Source organism: Cicer arietinum, chromosome 1 (assembly GCF_000331145.2).
Source record: "Cicer arietinum cultivar CDC Frontier isolate Library 1 chromosome 1, Cicar.CDCFrontier_v2.0, whole genome shotgun sequence".
In the NCBI taxonomy this organism is placed as follows: Eukaryota; Viridiplantae; Streptophyta; class Magnoliopsida; order Fabales; family Fabaceae; genus Cicer; species Cicer arietinum.
Window position 1 is genome coordinate 34129461 of NC_021160.2, and position 16396 is coordinate 34145856.

At 32.5% G+C, this 16396-nt stretch overlaps 2 protein-coding genes and 1 long non-coding RNA gene across 4 annotated transcripts; 1 reads left to right on the plus strand and 2 right to left on the minus strand.

Moving 5' to 3' along the window:
* Positions 1-5699: 5699 nt before the first annotated feature.
* On the minus strand, positions 5700-7956 carry LOC140918883 (uncharacterized). Its single transcript, XM_073363750.1, has 3 exons — positions 7846-7956; positions 6210-7077; positions 5700-6121 (listed from the first exon to the last, which is right to left on the minus strand). Exons 1-3 carry the CDS (start codon positions 7954-7956, stop codon positions 5700-5702), a joined length of 1401 nt encoding a protein of 466 aa, XP_073219851.1.
* A 1961-nt stretch (positions 7957-9917) lies between these two features.
* Positions 9918-11707, plus strand: LOC140920170 (uncharacterized). The gene is made up of 2 exons (XR_012162808.1): positions 9918-10237; positions 11246-11707. It is a non-coding gene; the product is annotated as an uncharacterized lncRNA (long non-coding RNA).
* On the minus strand, positions 10981-15645 carry LOC101497334 (protein STRICTOSIDINE SYNTHASE-LIKE 11-like). Of its 2 annotated transcripts, XM_073367956.1 has the most exons (4): positions 14433-15645; positions 13677-14035; positions 12956-13231; positions 10981-11991 (listed from the first exon to the last, which is right to left on the minus strand). In XM_073367956.1, exons 2-4 carry the CDS (start codon positions 13940-13942, stop codon positions 11499-11501), a joined length of 1035 nt encoding a protein of 344 aa, XP_073224057.1. In that variant the 5' UTR covers positions 13943-14035; positions 14433-15645; the 3' UTR covers positions 10981-11498. The 2 variants fall into 2 exon arrangements, with proteins under 2 accessions (XP_073224057.1, XP_004488398.2); XM_004488341.4 differs by having other exon boundaries at positions 13677-15645.
* Between the last annotated feature and the right edge of the window lie 751 nt (positions 15646-16396).

The following is a 16396-nucleotide window of genomic DNA, read 5'->3' on the forward strand; positions in this document are numbered from 1 at the left end:
TATATATATATATATATATATTAATAACTTCTAACAAATATCTCAAAATAACTAGATATTTATTAAATTACCATTTCACCCATAACGCATTAAATTCTTCGTAAAAGATTCACCGCAGTTAATTTAATTTATTTATCGACGAGTAATTCTAAACGGCATCAAAATATCTTTTTGATCATATAAACTCCAAAATATTATTAACTTTGGCTAAAAAGCCTCCGAGCCAAAATCCAAAATACACAAAAATACATAAAGTATACTTTAAAATTATGGGTCTTATATTACTACTCCCCTGAAATTATGTGAAACTGAAGGTTTATTGAAGGTTTATGTGAAACTGATGAAGTGATTTTTGTAATAATGAATAGCATTTAAAGTCTTTGACGACTAATGCATCTTTTCGAAGCATATGCATTGATGACTTATGTGGAATCGATGAAGTGGTTTTGGTTATGGTGAGTAACATTAAAAGTCTTAAGCGGCATATAAATGTTTTTGAGGCATATAAATTGTTGGTTTATGTGGAATTGATGAAGGGATTATGGTAACAGTCAATAACATTTTAAAGTCTTGGGAAGCATATGCATGTTTTCGAGACATTTGCATTGATGACTTATATGAAACTTATGAAGTGGTTTTGGTAATAGTGAATAACATTACAAGTCTTAAGTGACATATGAATATTTTTGAGGCATATAAATTGATGGTTTATGTAAAATTGATGAAGTGATTTTGGTAACAGTGAATAACATTTAAAGTCTTGGGAAACAAATGCATGTTTTCAAGACATATGCATTGATGACTTATATGGAGTTTATAAAGTGATTTTGGTAATAGTGAGTCGCATTAAAAATCTTGAGCAACATATGCATGTTTTTGAGACATATAAACTAATGGTTTATGTGAAATTGATGAAGTATGCTTGTAATAGTGAATATCATTTAAAGTTTTGGGCAGCAGATGCATATTTTTGAGACATATGCATTGATGAATTATGAGAAATTGATGAAGTAGTTTTGGTAAAAGAGAATAGTATTTAAAATCGTGGACGACAAATGCATGATTTCAATATATATATATATATATATATATATATATATATATATATGTGTGTTATGTGAGATCATGATTTCAATATATATATATATATATATATATATATATATATATACATGGATGACTTATGTGAAATTGATGAAGTGATTTTAGTAATAATGAGTAACATTTAAAGTCTTGAATGCCATACACATATTTTTGAGGCATATGCATTGATGGCTTATATGGAATTTATGAAGTGGTTTTAGTAATAGTGAGTAGCATTTAAAGTCTTAGGCGACATATGCATATTTTTAAGGCATATGCATTGTTGACTTATGTTGAACTGGTAATATCGAGTTACATTTAAAGTTCTGGTGGTAGCAAGACACATGATTTCAAGGCAATAGAATAGTTCATGAGGATTAAACAAAAATTATTGCTTTGAAAGTAGCATAATTATTAAGGCAACTATTAAGTTTCACCACACATTATAACCACTGTATTTAATTATACTTAAAGATTAGAGAATAAAGAATTGGATGATATTAAATGCGGACTATTGATTTATGTTAGTCATTGAGAATAAATTATATTAAATGTCATATTTAAACTATTAGAATACATAGGGTTGAGTTTGATGGACTCAAGATATTGGGAATCAATGAGAATAATTACTTAAAGTTTTATTCACTATTACCATAATCCCTTCATTAATTTCACATAAGCCATCAATTTATATGCCTAAAATACATTTATATGTCGCTTAAAACTTTTAATGTTACTCACTATAACCAAATAAAACATATGCATGTTTTGAAGACATATGCATTGATGACTTATATGGAGTTAATGAAGTGATTTTAGTAATAGTGAGTAACATTAAAAGTCTTGAGTGACATATGAATATTTTGTAGATATATAAATTTATGGTTTATGTGAAATTGATTAAGTGATGTTTGTAACAATGAATATTATTTAAAGTCTTGGGCAGCAGATACATATTTTCGAGACATATGCATTGATGACTTATGAATAATTGATGAAGTAGTTTTGGTAAAAGAGAATAGTATTTAAAGTCATAGACGATAAATTCGTGATTTCAAGATATATATATATATATTTGATGACTTATGTGAAATTGATGAAGTGATTTTGGTAATAATGAGTAATTTTTAAAGTCTTGGATGTCATATGCATATTTTCGAGGCATATGCATTGATGGTTTATGTGGAATTCATGAAGTGGTTTTGGTAATTGTGAGTAGTATTAAAAGTCTTGGGCAGCAAATGCATATTTTTGAGGTTTATTTGATGACTTATGTGAAATTGATGAAGTCATTTTAGTAATAATGAGTAGTATTTAAAGTCTTAGGCGACATATGCATGTTTTCGAGGCTTATGCATTGATGACTTATGTTGAATTGATAGTGATTTTCGTAACACTTTTGCTTTCCACACCCATCAATTTTTTTTTTAAATCCAAAATGTCCTTCCCTTTATATTCACTTAACCCCATTCATGTTCATAATTTCCTTCTTCATTGTCTTCATTAACCTAACATTCAATCATCTTCATACTTTCCTTCTTCAACATTCTTCAATCATTTTCAACACCTTCATCATCTTCAACACCTTCATCAATTCAATCATCTTCAATCAAGTAAGAAAATCCTTATCAATGGTGTTGAATATTTATCAACGGTGTTCGTGTTTTCTGTTTTTGAATGTTTATCAATGGTTGTTTTTGAATGTTTATCGCTTGTGTTAGTGTTCGTGTTTTCTGGGTTTGATGACACTGAGTTCACGTATGTGAACTCATTTGATGTAGGGTTTAGTTTAAGGAGATTACGTTCGTGAACTTAGATCACGTAGGAATAAGGAGTTCACGTCCGTGATCTTAAATGACGTAGGTTTAGGGAGTTCACGTCCGTGAACTCAGATCATGTAGGGGTTAGTTTAGGGAGTTCACATAGGCTTTATAGAGTTCACGTATGTTAGGTTTCTGGGCTTGCATAAATGGTTATATTGTTATGTTGTTTTGATATTGATTATGATTTGGTTATGCAGAAATGGTGCGCATAATGTTTACTGAGAGCATGTTGTGTTATAATCGACGAGGGGAATTTGAGTGATGACGGTCATCGTGTTAGACCAACTGCTTCTGCACGGGCTCACCATGCTTAGCGTGAACAACGAAGATTACAGAAGCAACAAGCAAAAGAGGCGCAACCGAAAGAGGCCCAATCAGAAGAGGTCAAGCGGAAGAGGCCCAACAAGAGGAAGCAGATGACAGATATCTTGGTGGTCCGGTTGACGTGTCTGTCTTAAGGACATATGGAGATCATGTTGCAACACGGCTATGGGACGGCGTGGTAATTTTCTGAATCAAATTAAATTTTTAATAGTTGCTTAATGTGTTTTGACTTGTATTTGTTTGGTTAATTTATTTCAAGATCGGGGAGAATTAAGGGTTTTTAGCAACAGTAAAAAATTAAAAGAAGCTGTTATTGAAAATGAAGAGGTTGAGGAACTTGTTAAAAGCTCCAGGTTATATAAGTTGCTAAAATGCAGCTACGAGATGATCGAAAAATGGATCATTTCTGCCTTTGTCGAGAGGTGGCATCGCGACACCAATAGCTTTCATCTTCCCATTGGGGAGATGATCATTACTTTGTATGATGTCTCCTTGCTGCTGTATATACCCATCACTGGTGCATTCTTCAGCGTTAATATATTTAACAAGGATGACGCGGACAACCACTTTTCGGTATAGTTGGTTGCTTCACGTATACCATCAGCGATGTGCTGATCAACGTTGACAGATGGTTGCGAGGATATTTCTTTTATTTTTGGTCGGTCGCACCTTATTCAACAACAAGAGTGCCTTCACAATGAGCGTTGCCTACGTTGAATGCTTCAGAGACCTCAACTCATGTGGGGGATATGCATGGGGTGCTGTTGCGTTTGCATACCTATATGACAATCTTCGAGAAGCGAGCATGCATCAGACTAGAACGGTATCAGGGTATTTGACACTATTACATGTATCTGCGCTTGCTTTCCTGGTTTGGTTTTTTCTTGATTTGCTGGGATGGTTTACTGGTTTATTGTCTGATTTTTTTCTTGATTTCCTGGATAGATCTGGAGATTTACTAGCCTGGTTTGTTTACTGTTATTCTGGGTTGCTTTACTGATTTATGAATATCTTATTATATATATGCAGGCGTGGGTGTGTGAGCATTTTCCAACATTATGTGCAAATTGTTGTATACTCTCTCAAATTTATGTTGAGGATTATCCTAGAGCACTTAGATGGAAGCCAAAGTGGGATAAGGGTTTGGTTCTTTCATTTAGGAAAACACTTGACAAGATTGATATTGATGACATATGTTGGACACCATACAGAGAGCATAGACAGAAACGACTATTTGATGTTGTTTCATTATTCAGAGGGTGAATACGCTGGGGTCCCAAGATGTATGCTCACCTGTCAGATAGGGTATTGCGTCAATATGGACATGTCCAAACAATCCCTAGTTCACCTTTGGAGATAGTAGGTCAGACGACCACACCAGAGGAAATGAACATCATGTTTACGCAATATGTTGTGCATGTAGTTGATGTTGCAGCAATTGTACAGAGACATGCAGACTGCGAGAATAAATACTTGAAATGGTTTCGTCGAATTTTTCATCCATATATCATTTGTAGAGAACCAGTCCATGTAGCTCATTCGGTTGCAGAACTTGTCGATGATGATCATGCTCCAGTTCAAACAACGGTAAATTAATTTAAATTTAATTTATGAAATAATTAAATTAACTAGTCATATAATTTTTTTAACTAAATTAATTAATTAATGTATTTTTTAATGTAGAGCCGAGCAATACAAATTGCAGAAGTGCTTCTTGGTCGATAGCTGGTATTACCTGATGGCATGACACTCGTTAACGAATTAATTTTGGTGTTGCGATCTCAGATGGGTGGTGGTAGAGATTGGACCAATGTAGTACCATATCGTATGAGACATAAAAAGACTTAGGCATTAGTTAAATTTGTTTAATATGAATGTGGATATGTATTTTGGATATCTATTTTGGATTTCGACAGTATTAAATATGAACAAAAGCTAAATAACTTCATTATATTTGAATTCGTACAATATTAAATATCAATAATCCAATTTATAATAACTTCATTTATAGTTTTTCGAAATATCTGCAACCAATGTTGCATGCGACCATTGTAAATAAATTCTCATTGCCGTGCTTCTTCATTGCAATATTTTTTCGACGAATTACTTGATGGTGGTAAAGGGGAATCTGACTTTAAGTAAACCTGTTAAAATTAATAACAATTATAAATCAATTATCAATTATAAATCAATAATAATTATAACAATTATCAATAATAATTATAACAATTATATGACAATTAATACCTGCACGAAATGACAGTTCTTAACAAATGCAATAACAATCATACGATGATCTAGCATAAATGTTGGCGGTGGACTTCGAAGTGGAAAAAATGTTTGCGATTGGTTAAGTGATAATGCGACAAAAACCAAGTTAAATTTCGAAGCAATCACATATCATATTTATGGAAGTGTCATCCAATTATCCATAGTTGCAACTTGCTCAACATACACATTGTGTATAAGTTACCGAACAAAATTTTCTCCACCAAATATTATGTTGTAATGAGACATGAACTCTTGAAGCTCTACTACACACTGTTGACGGATGAATGCCCAACAGTTCTCACCCATTCCAAGTAAACCTGCAACTGCACGATATCCACAATCACCATCATCGCCGACATCAATAATGTTATCTATGAACTTATGAATTTCAACTGGCAACCAATCTTTGAAGAGGAGAACTGTTGGTTGTTGAACTTTGCTAACTGATGGTCGAGGTGTGAGCTTTTGAACTGATGGTCGAGGTGCGAGCTTTTGTACTTTACTGGTTGTTATAGTGCTACATGCATTTGTGCCACTGCATCGAACACTTGCATCCACATACTCCCACCAAGATGGATCATGCTTGGTTAATGTATCTCTTTTTGATACCTTACTTTTGCCTTTTTTTTTATGCACCTTTTGTTTTAACCTTGACAACAGGTGGACACATCGATGTAGTGGATGAATACGCGATCTCTCATAATTTACCTTTAAGTGAAATTTTGCCAGGTACATCAAGTTCTTCAAACTTTTTCACTATCACATCTATTTCATATTTCACAGATAACTTTGAAGGTTTACTCGATACATTGACATGGAAAGTTAATTTACTCCACCAAACATGAATAACGTCTAATGGAATGGAATGTGGGATCATACTATACTTGGCTATTTCACATGCACAAGGTAGACCATGTGTTGTCCTAATCGTGCAACGACACTCATTCTGATCAATACCTACATACTTCACGCCATCATACTCTGTCGCAACGAGATCTATTGCATTTTTGGATACAACACCACAAAAATTGGTGTATAATTTGTTACTATGTCGATGCACCTTTTGGATGATGTTCTTTTCAAATGATGCTATTATCTCATTGTGTTGTAATACAATCATGCTACTAATGGTTTCCCAAACATTGCATATATCACCAATGCTATCTTGTAATATCCTTTTCAAACTCCAATGCGCCGACTCAACCCTTTGTGTTGTGATGTTCCCAAAGTGCATAACTCTATTTGTCCACGTCTCAACAAACTTTTCCTTGTGAGGAATTAACCACTGCTCGTGTACATAATCATAAAAAATAGAACAGGTACTACAAATTCCTTCAAAGATAGACAACTTCATGTAGTATTGAGCCTCACCATAACTGTAAATAAGAGCCTCCCATGCCTCCATTATTTGCACCTGCTTATTTTTTGGAAACACATTCATCTTGCACTTGGCTTTGACATTCTTGCATATATGAAACAAGCATAATAAATTCATTGCTTTAGGAAAAACATATTCAACTGCGTTCATCAAAGCAATGTCTCTATCAGTAACGATGACTTCAACTTCACTTGTAATCTGTTCTTTCAAAATTTGTAGTGCCCACACAAAATGTTATTTTAGTAGATGTAACACCAATAATCTCAAGTAATGGCATTCGATACCTATAGGTCTTGTATGTGCTATCCATAATCAGTACTATTTGAAAATTATTTACAAGAGTAACAACGTCTGGATGGACCCAAAATATGTCCCTCAACTCATCTGAACCCTCTACCTTCCTATATCGATAGACGTATTTGTCGCATTCCATCAATGTTAAAAGATGTTGCATTTTTGTTCTATTACCTCTAAGTGATGAACGATATGTTTGACATGCATTGTAAACTTGTTTTTATTGTCGTCAAACTTTCAACATTATGATCCCTCAGTGTCATTAAAATGTTTTATGGTTTTACCAAGTTCTTCGTCATATCACCAAGTATGGTCAGTCAGTTTTTTTGGCCAATTCGTGGTTTTGGAGACCACATATTACATGCAGATGCCATCCCTCACCAACACTTGATCGTGTTCCTCTCAATCTAAATGGATATTCATATTTTCTAGTCCAAGTACTCCTCATAAGATTAAGATTCTTCCAAGGTTTATATTTACCGTTTCTTTCACAACCAATAATTAATTTTTTCTTTGTTCTTGGTTGTGCTATTGAAGTTTCAGATCTAAAAATTACAACGACAATACCATTTTCCCTTCCAATATTTCTAGCCCATTTTAATAAATCATCTTGTGTATCAAACACATACCGATGATAAACACATCAGTCAAATCAATCATAATAGGTTAAACTTTATCATTCATAGCGTCAAAATTAGGTTTCAAATCATCATACATTTCTTCAAAATCAGAATCCAAATCATAATACATTTCCTCAAAATCAGGTTCCAAACCTTCATACATTTCGTCACTGTTGTCTCTCCCTTGATCTATTTAACTGCATCTAAAAAATAACATAACTATAACATAAAAAACCCTAACTCCTAAACCCAAAAAAAAAAAATCACAATTTTGAGTATTACGTGAAACGATTTAACATACGTATACGTGAACTCACTTCACGTATCATCTACGTGAATTGAATTCAAGTAAACGTACGTGAATTCAGTTCACGTAAGGCTCATATGTTTCAATAATATGACTTGTATGTGAACTTAGTTCATGTACGTTTACTTGAATTGAATTTATGTAAATGATATGTGAAGTGAGTTCATGTACACATAAGTTAACTCATTTCACGTATCTTATGTGAATTCATAAACTCCATTGATATACGCAATATTAAATCACGTATGTCTACGTAAACCTAAATCACATAACATCTGGATTTTTTTTAAGTTTATAGGTACGTGAATTCAATTAACGTAAATGTACGTGAACTGAGTTCACGTATAAAACCCAGATTTTGAAAAAAAAATTGAAACTAAAAAACACAACAACATACATACCTAGTTGACTCGCTTTAACTACGATGTGAAGATGGTTCAAGATTATTGAAGATGGAATATATGAAAATGATTGAAGATGTTAGGTTAATGAAGATGAAGATGATGAAGATAGAAATGATGGGATTAAGTGAATATAGAGGGAAAAGTATTTTGGGTATTTAAAAAAAATTAGGGGTGTGAGAAGCAAAAATGTTTTCGTAATAGTGAGTAACATTTAAAGTTTTGGGTGACATATGCATTAACAAGTTATGTGGAATTAATAAGTGATTTTGATAATAACGATTAACCTTTAAAGTTTTGGTGGTAGTGAGGCATATGATTTCAAGGCAATAGAATAGTTCATGAGGATTAAACATAAATTATTGTTTGGAAGGTAGTATAATGGTTGAGGCTACTATTAAGTTTCATCATGCATTATAACCATCGTATTTAATTATACTTAAGGATTAGAGAATAAGAAAGTGAATAATATTCAATGTGGACTCTTGATTTTTTTAGTCGTTAAGAATAAATTATATTAAATTTCATATTTAAACTATTATAATACATATGGTTGAGTTTGATGGACTCAAGATATTGAGAATTAATGAAAATATTTACTTAATATTTTTACTTTCGAGGCAAATGTATGCTTGAATGAGTTATATTTTTCCATCGTAAGCATGTGGTTGGTTGAGTTCATGGTTGTATGTGAATGACATGTTACATTAATTACTTATTACATTAATTATACATAGTGGGTAGGAGAATTTTGTGTAGATTAATTATAATAATAAAAAATAAAAAATTTCATATCAATCTTACACGTGGTCACTCTTATAGTTTGTCACTTTATACAACAATTATTGAGTGGATGTATTAAACCTACTTACTTAGTTGGGGTAATGAGTCAATTTTCTTCGACTTTTGAGAGAAAATAAATCCAAACCAACAAAAATTAATTGGTTTGATTTCGTCTGATTTTGATAATTTTTATTCATGAAATCCGACCTAAACTAAAATGATAAAAAAAAAATTAATATGATATTTTAAAAACTCTAAAATAAATTAACTTTTATTCTAATATTATAGACTTTTTATACGGTTAATAAAATAACGATATAAACTACTATAAAAAAAAATATATAATTTAGCAAACTACATAAATGAAACATATTTTTTTCAAGATAAATAATTAGTTGAAATAAAATATATATTAATAAAATATAATAATTTAATTCGGATTTCAAATGATCGATTTTAAATGTGTAACCAAACTAATAAATATTGGACTTAATAGGTTTGCTTTGATTTAAAATTAAATTAGTTTGATTTAGATCTTCAAAATTAAATAATTGGTTTACTTCTTATGCCCTTAAACATAACTATTTTAAATTCAAATAAAAAAATGTATCCATGTTTATACTCTCCGCAGTCCTTACCTTACTTACCTCTCCCGTCAGTTTTAGTTTTAGGGTTGAAGTTTTTCCTATTCATCAAATTATGCGATACTCCTTCTGCTATGGGGCCATTAAAATTGTAGCGAGTATCTGTGCCTCTGATTCTGAGCTATGCCTTTATTCATCAGAGGCCTAATCCTCGCAACACTTTTTCTCGCCATCTTTACACTGCTCTTCTTTAAAATCTCATTTCTCTAACGATTTTTTCCTCTCAAATCTTAAAAGATGAAAAGAAGGCTTCTTAGCCTCCATCAAGCGAATCCATCATACATTAAATACTTTTTATATCGTACTAAGGTATAGATCTATGAAATTTGTTAAGTTAATGTTGTTAAACTAGGTTATATTTGATTGCTGATAAGTAATTACCTTACTATGAATACTGTGAAGGAAATAGATACTTTACCACTATTAATTGAAATGGTAATATTTGAAAGGTTGTAAACATATTGCAAGTAGATTAAGAGTCCTACTGTGTTTGGGAGTGTTTGTAGAGACCGCTTTGGTACATGTCATATCTAATTGCATAAGCACTTATCAAAGTGTTTGATATAGCTTATGAAAATAATTTTATGATATGTCCATAAGCTGTTTTCAGCTAATTTTGATAAGCTCTACACCAAAATCTTATGAAAATAGCTATTGCTTATATGAAAATAGTTTGATCACATTTTATCTTTTGACTATATGAAAATAGCTATTGCTTATATGAAAATATTTCTTTTCTTCTTCTGTTCTTGATATGCACTGCATGTCATGCGATAAAAACTAGTTCAATAATGAGGGGCAAGATCTTTTAAAGAAGCCTAAAGCAACACTTATTTATGAATGTCTTCATGAAATGATAGTGATATATAACTATTTTGGGGAGTGTACCAGCAATATGGCCATCAAATTCATATAATTTACTCCATAGAAGGAATTGATCTTTGTTCTGTAAGATTACTCTCACAACCCATGATTTTCCATATTTAAATGTCCAATAAAAAATGTGTAAATCTATGAAATACAATAGACAACGCCAGACACTACACTAACTGTGACACATCAACACTGGTAATAATTTAAAAAATTCAATGTGTTGGAATTGCGTCCATGACTGACATCGACACATTTCTGACACTAGACACGCTTTTAATCTAAAGTATTGCTGCTATGTAGGTTTAGATACAACAGAGTAGCTAGGAGGGCGGCAATTAACTATATCTTTGCTCCATTAGCTTAGCATGTAATCATATGATGTGGTTTTGATATTCTAAAATGATTTCTTTACATTTTCATCTGAATGAGGTTGAGTTTATGCAGAATGTAAGGAAGTAGAATTCAGGTGAGGGCAGGGAGTTTGTAATGGATTTATTTTATCTGCCTAACCTCCCCGAGTTGCACAATATATATCTTGGACTCGATCTTCGACAAAATAGTGCTGCAAATGATTAGAAGATCAATGAGGTTTTCTAGTTCTCTATCATAGTATCATACATGGATCAATAAATTCTTTATTTATTTTATACCCTTATATACTTTTATTACCATACACACAGCAGCAGTGAGGGAAAAACTAGAGTGTGAGAATGTTAGCATAGGATTCATGCAACGACGTAGCATAGAGTTTTCCCTCAGATTCTTGAACTTCACTGACTGATTCAGTGCTAAACTCCTCAACAAGAGGCACAGCCTGTATAATTAAACCTTGTTCATTTACTCTAAGTCCTAGAGGCAAAACAGGAGGTATCGGTGGTGGCGGCGAACCAAAAGGATAGTTCACAGCCACCCAAAACTCGTTCGCCGAGTTTCTTTTGATGTTATCTGGTCTTCCTGGAAGCCGCAAGAATATATCTGAAGTATATGCATTAGGTCCTTTAAGCCAGAATCTCTTGATTCTGTTTGCCATGTACTCACTAACAAGGACAAATGAACCATTGTTGCTTACTGCTACCCCTGCTGCAACAGCTAGATCACTGAGCAACAATGTTGTTTCGTTGGTTGTTGGATCATATCTGAATAGTCTTCCAGAATAATCCTGCGTGCCATTTAGCAACTTATGGAGATCCCTGCAAATTTTAGGTCACAATTCTTATTGGCCAAGAGCCCAAGATTAGATAGAACATTTTCTACTATGAACAATTCTTGTCTGGACAGATTACCATCAAATAAAAATGCAACATAGCATTAAAATGACTTCAGTAAGGACTTTATTATCTTTTCTCTTTTGTTTTCATCATCATCTTTGTGATTTATGTTGAACTTTGAATAAGTTGTGTATATAAAGTGTATGTTTAAGAATTGACCATGAAACATAGTCCATGTTTTTCTTTGGTAAAGGCCTAAGGAATCTATTAATTCCTTCAGTATACAACTTTTTTGCTTTTAGTCATTGCAAATAATGTGTAGCCAAAGGATATAAACATTTCTTTTGGAGATTGTTGTTTTTGATTTATTATCATGTTGCATTGAATTATTTTCAGTAAAATAAAGTGAATGTCATGTTCTAGTGACTTAAATAATTAAATTCTATATATATTACAAGAACTAATTCAACACAGATCAGATCACACGACTAAAATCCAAACAATAGCACCAAAAACAAATGATTCTATTTTCAAGATATTAAACTGAAAGTTTTATGTTTCTAACTGGAAAAAGAATATTACAGGGTCTAAAAGTTATTTATGCAGATCAGCTACAACCTTATAATTCATTTCAATGGTAACTTTCCCCAAGTTTGTGAGATCAGTTTCGTTTGCGGGTAGTCTCCAATTTTATTATCAGATTCCACATTGTATTGCTTTTTAATTCTCAATGAATTGTTTGTTGTTTAAAGAAAAGTTTATTTATGCAAACTTTAAGGTCATAATGACACTCCATTCCTGAAGATTGAGACCATGCCAAATGAGATACAACAATATACAACGTTTACAAACTCAATCATTGTCCATTTCCCACCTCTAACATCACCACCAGCTAGAAATGCAAAAAAAGTATGAAAAAAAATCCTGAGATAGAAATATGGATTACCTGATCTTGTAAGCAGAGCTGGCTTCCGTGAAATAAACGATTCCAGTTTGGGGGTCTACATCCAAACCAGCAAGAAACCCAAAAGGGTTGCCTTGTTCATTATTAGCAACAAGTTGTGTTGCAGTACCTCCATCATAAGGAACCTTCACAAGCCCATAATATGCATCGGCTATATATAATTCCCCTGTCTTGTAATTGAAACTCAACCCCATAGGCCTCCCACATGTTTCTTGGAGTTCTGAGAAGTCAGAAATTCCATCACACATTGTTTTGTCCCTGTACTAACAATAGCATAGTTTAACCTAAACAATCTTTAGTTACATCAAAGGAAATATATATATATATATATATATCACATTTTGAAATGAATATGTATATCTCCTTGTATAAGAGTTTTTTTGAAATGAAAAATGTTGGTTGTTATCATTAAATTTGTACATCTCTCTCGACAGATATTGGAATTTTAATTCAACACATTGTGGAGTCTATATTCTTCTACTATAAATTATATAATAGACAACTGTTACGCATTAGTTTAGATGATACATACATGACCGGTGAAGCTGAACAATAAATGTGGACATTTCTCTTAGCTGAAACTTGAATCATAATTCAACAAATTGTGGGGACTAAACTCTTCTATTATAAATTATAAACTCTTTTATTATAAATTATATAATAATAGACAATTTTTACACATTATAGTTTAGAGGACACATACCTATCTGGTGAAATGTGAGCGAATTCAAGAAAACAAGAATTTGGTCCATCATATTTTAGAATTCTTCCATCAGAAACACCAGTGTAAGGCCCTCCACCAATGGAATCAAATGCTAGGGACTCAGGGCCTGTCAGTGATGATGGAAGGTAGAGTCTGTTCAGCAATCTGCTATAGGCAACTATAGATGATGAATAGAGGATCAGGGAGATTAAGATGGCAATGATAGCAGCTCTGTTGCTAGTTTTGCTCAACATGATTTGTAACATTGGTGAGCTAAATTTAGTATCTTATGTATGTTTAAAAACATGTTTCTTAATCTTGTCATTATTTGAACGAGAAAGGTTCCGTGGCCCATCTTCCTGCAAGAACACCAGGGAAAGTTTAATTATCTGTCATGGTTTCTTACAAGTTTGGAAAATTATCTAAGAAGTTTTTCTTACGTTCTTTAAATTAAGAAAGTGATAATTTATTTTACGGAAGATTATTTATCTAGCTAATATGGTAATCTTTTAGCTCATCATTTTGATCAAATGAAAACAAAACCCAAAATTTATACACTATTCTTGAATAGGCCAAAGCCTATATCAATTGGACTTCCTCACTGAAGACCCAACATCAAAAGCATAATATTTATCTGAGAATCAACGACCACATGATCACGATCAGGCGTTGATCTGCAATTCATAGTGAGATTCACGCATCTAGTAATGTCCTCAAGCGTAAGGTACACACTATTTCAATTAGCTTTCACTTCACCTCGATCTTCTAGTAATTTCCACGTTGCAATGTTTTCATATACACCACCTTTGGAGATCCGGCTCATATCATATACCTTTGTCAGTCCCGTGGAATAGAAGTCACGCTCGTACAACTTTTTTTTTTCTTTCTCTTTTATACAAAGTGTGAATCTTCAATTGCCTTGAGCCTTGAGACATCCAAAACATTAGAAGTATGCCCTCCCTTTATAAGTGGGACTAAAAATAAATAAAGTCTAAGTACATTGGTTAGATTAAATTTTGAATAAACTTTGAAGTGCACCCTTCCTCCCCACATGAGAAATAACACATTGATCTACGTATTTGTCCCTGAAAAAGTGGCATTCACATTATGCAATTAGTACATGGTTGGGTTCCTTGTATAAAACTTAATGGAAATTGATCGGTGGCACTTTAAGTGGCAGCTTGATAATCACTTTTCACACATAAACGAGACTAATACATTTGGGTTGCCTCTTTACATTTCTAAAGTTGGTTTATTGTAGGATTTATTAATAGTTGTTCACATTTAAATTGACTTCTAACCTCTAGCGTAGAGTCCATGAATAATAATGTGACATGCCTTTTCAATGTCATAACACTTCAAGTTTAGCCTCAAAGAAGTGATTTTAGCCTCAAGCAACACCTATCATTTTTGCTAGCTCAAGAAGATTCATTTTGGAAGCAACATGCCTAAGTTTTTTGGATGCACCGCGGTGATATGAACTCTAAGTTCTTCCATGCGACAACAACATCACATAACAAAAACATAATCGGATTCAGCAGCTTCATCGCAATGATCATACTTTGGTTGACAATGACGTATGTTTGTGCAAGTTTAGCCATCACTATTTCTCCACTCTCTTTGATGCGTCTCCTATTCAATAGAGACCGGTTGTGGATGTTATTCAACCGGGCCTCACTGATGTCGACAATCAAATGCTAACTTCTCCTTTTAAGGACGATGAGTTCAAAACTGCAGCCTTTCAAATGCACTATGACGAAGTATTAGGACCAGATGCTTTAAACTCGACTTTTTAGAAACGTTTTTGGTCCTTATGTGGAATTGATATCATTCAAGCGTGTAGAAGATGGTTGCAGGATGGATCTACGTTAGAATCACAGGATCTAAGAGTTGAAGATTCATCTCATTAAAAATAAACTTGAGAAAAATTCTTTAAAATATTTTATATTGATGAATAAAAGATACCAGAAAAATATGAAATGCTCTGTATATAAAGCTAGTAGATACTCAACTAACTAATTATTACTAACTACCTCTAATTAACTACCTTTAACTATCTTTAACTAACTTTATTATCTATAATATAAAAATATAGTTAATAAAGACTTAACAAACTAACTAACTCTAACTAAATTTATTATTTCTAATTATCTATTCGTAGTTCATGGGGATACTAATATTGTTCTTATACGTAAGTGTGATGTCCTATGTCTATGAAGGACCTTAGGCCAATTTCTTTATGTAACGTGATTTAGAAAATTCTTACTATAGTATTTGCTAACAAATTGCAAAAAGTTTTATACAAGCGTGTCCCTCTTGAACAATTTGACTTTGTGGTAGATTGATCTATACTTGATAATATGATGGTTGAATCAGAAATTTCATTACTTAAAATGTAAAAAAACCCGTGGTAACAAAGGGGATGCAACATTAAAAATAGATATCTGTAAGGTTTATGATTGAATTGATTGGAGAAATCTTTTGGTAGTGCCGCATTGTATGGGTTTTCATGCAAAATTGTCACGACCCGAAAACTAAATGTCGTGACCGGCGCACAAGCTATACTCCTAGCCTGACAAGTCTATCAAATAACTTAACAATTAAACAACTAGATCGTTCTCTAACCATTTCATATATATATATATATATATATATATATATATATATATATATATATATATATATTTTTTCTCTCTTTATAGAGAAAATATATTATATAA

Excerpts from the sequence above, each read along its gene's own strand:
- LOC140918883 (XM_073363750.1), bottom strand. The coding sequence starts at position 7,956 with ATGTATGAAGGTTTGGAACCTGATTTTGAGGAAATGTATTATGATTTG. Across the intron at positions 7,078-7,845 it reads TTGACGCTATGAATGATAAA|ATTACAAGTGAAGTTGAAGT; the intron begins GTTTAACCTATT and ends TTGAAAGAACAG. Across the intron at positions 6,122-6,209 it reads TGGCAAAATTTCACTTAAAG|GCAAAAGTAAGGTATCAAAA; the intron begins GTAAATTATGAG and ends ATAAAAAAAAAG.
- LOC101497334 (XM_073367956.1), bottom strand. The coding sequence starts at position 13,942 with ATGTTACAAATCATGTTGAGCAAAACTAGCAACAGAGCTGCTATCATT. Across the intron at positions 13,232-13,676 it reads GCTCACATTTCACCAGATAG|GGACAAAACAATGTGTGATG; the intron begins GTATGTGTCCTC and ends TTGTTAGTACAG. Across the intron at positions 11,992-12,955 it reads AGCTCTGCTTACAAGATCAG|GGATCTCCATAAGTTGCTAA; the intron begins GTAATCCATATT and ends TAAAATTTGCAG.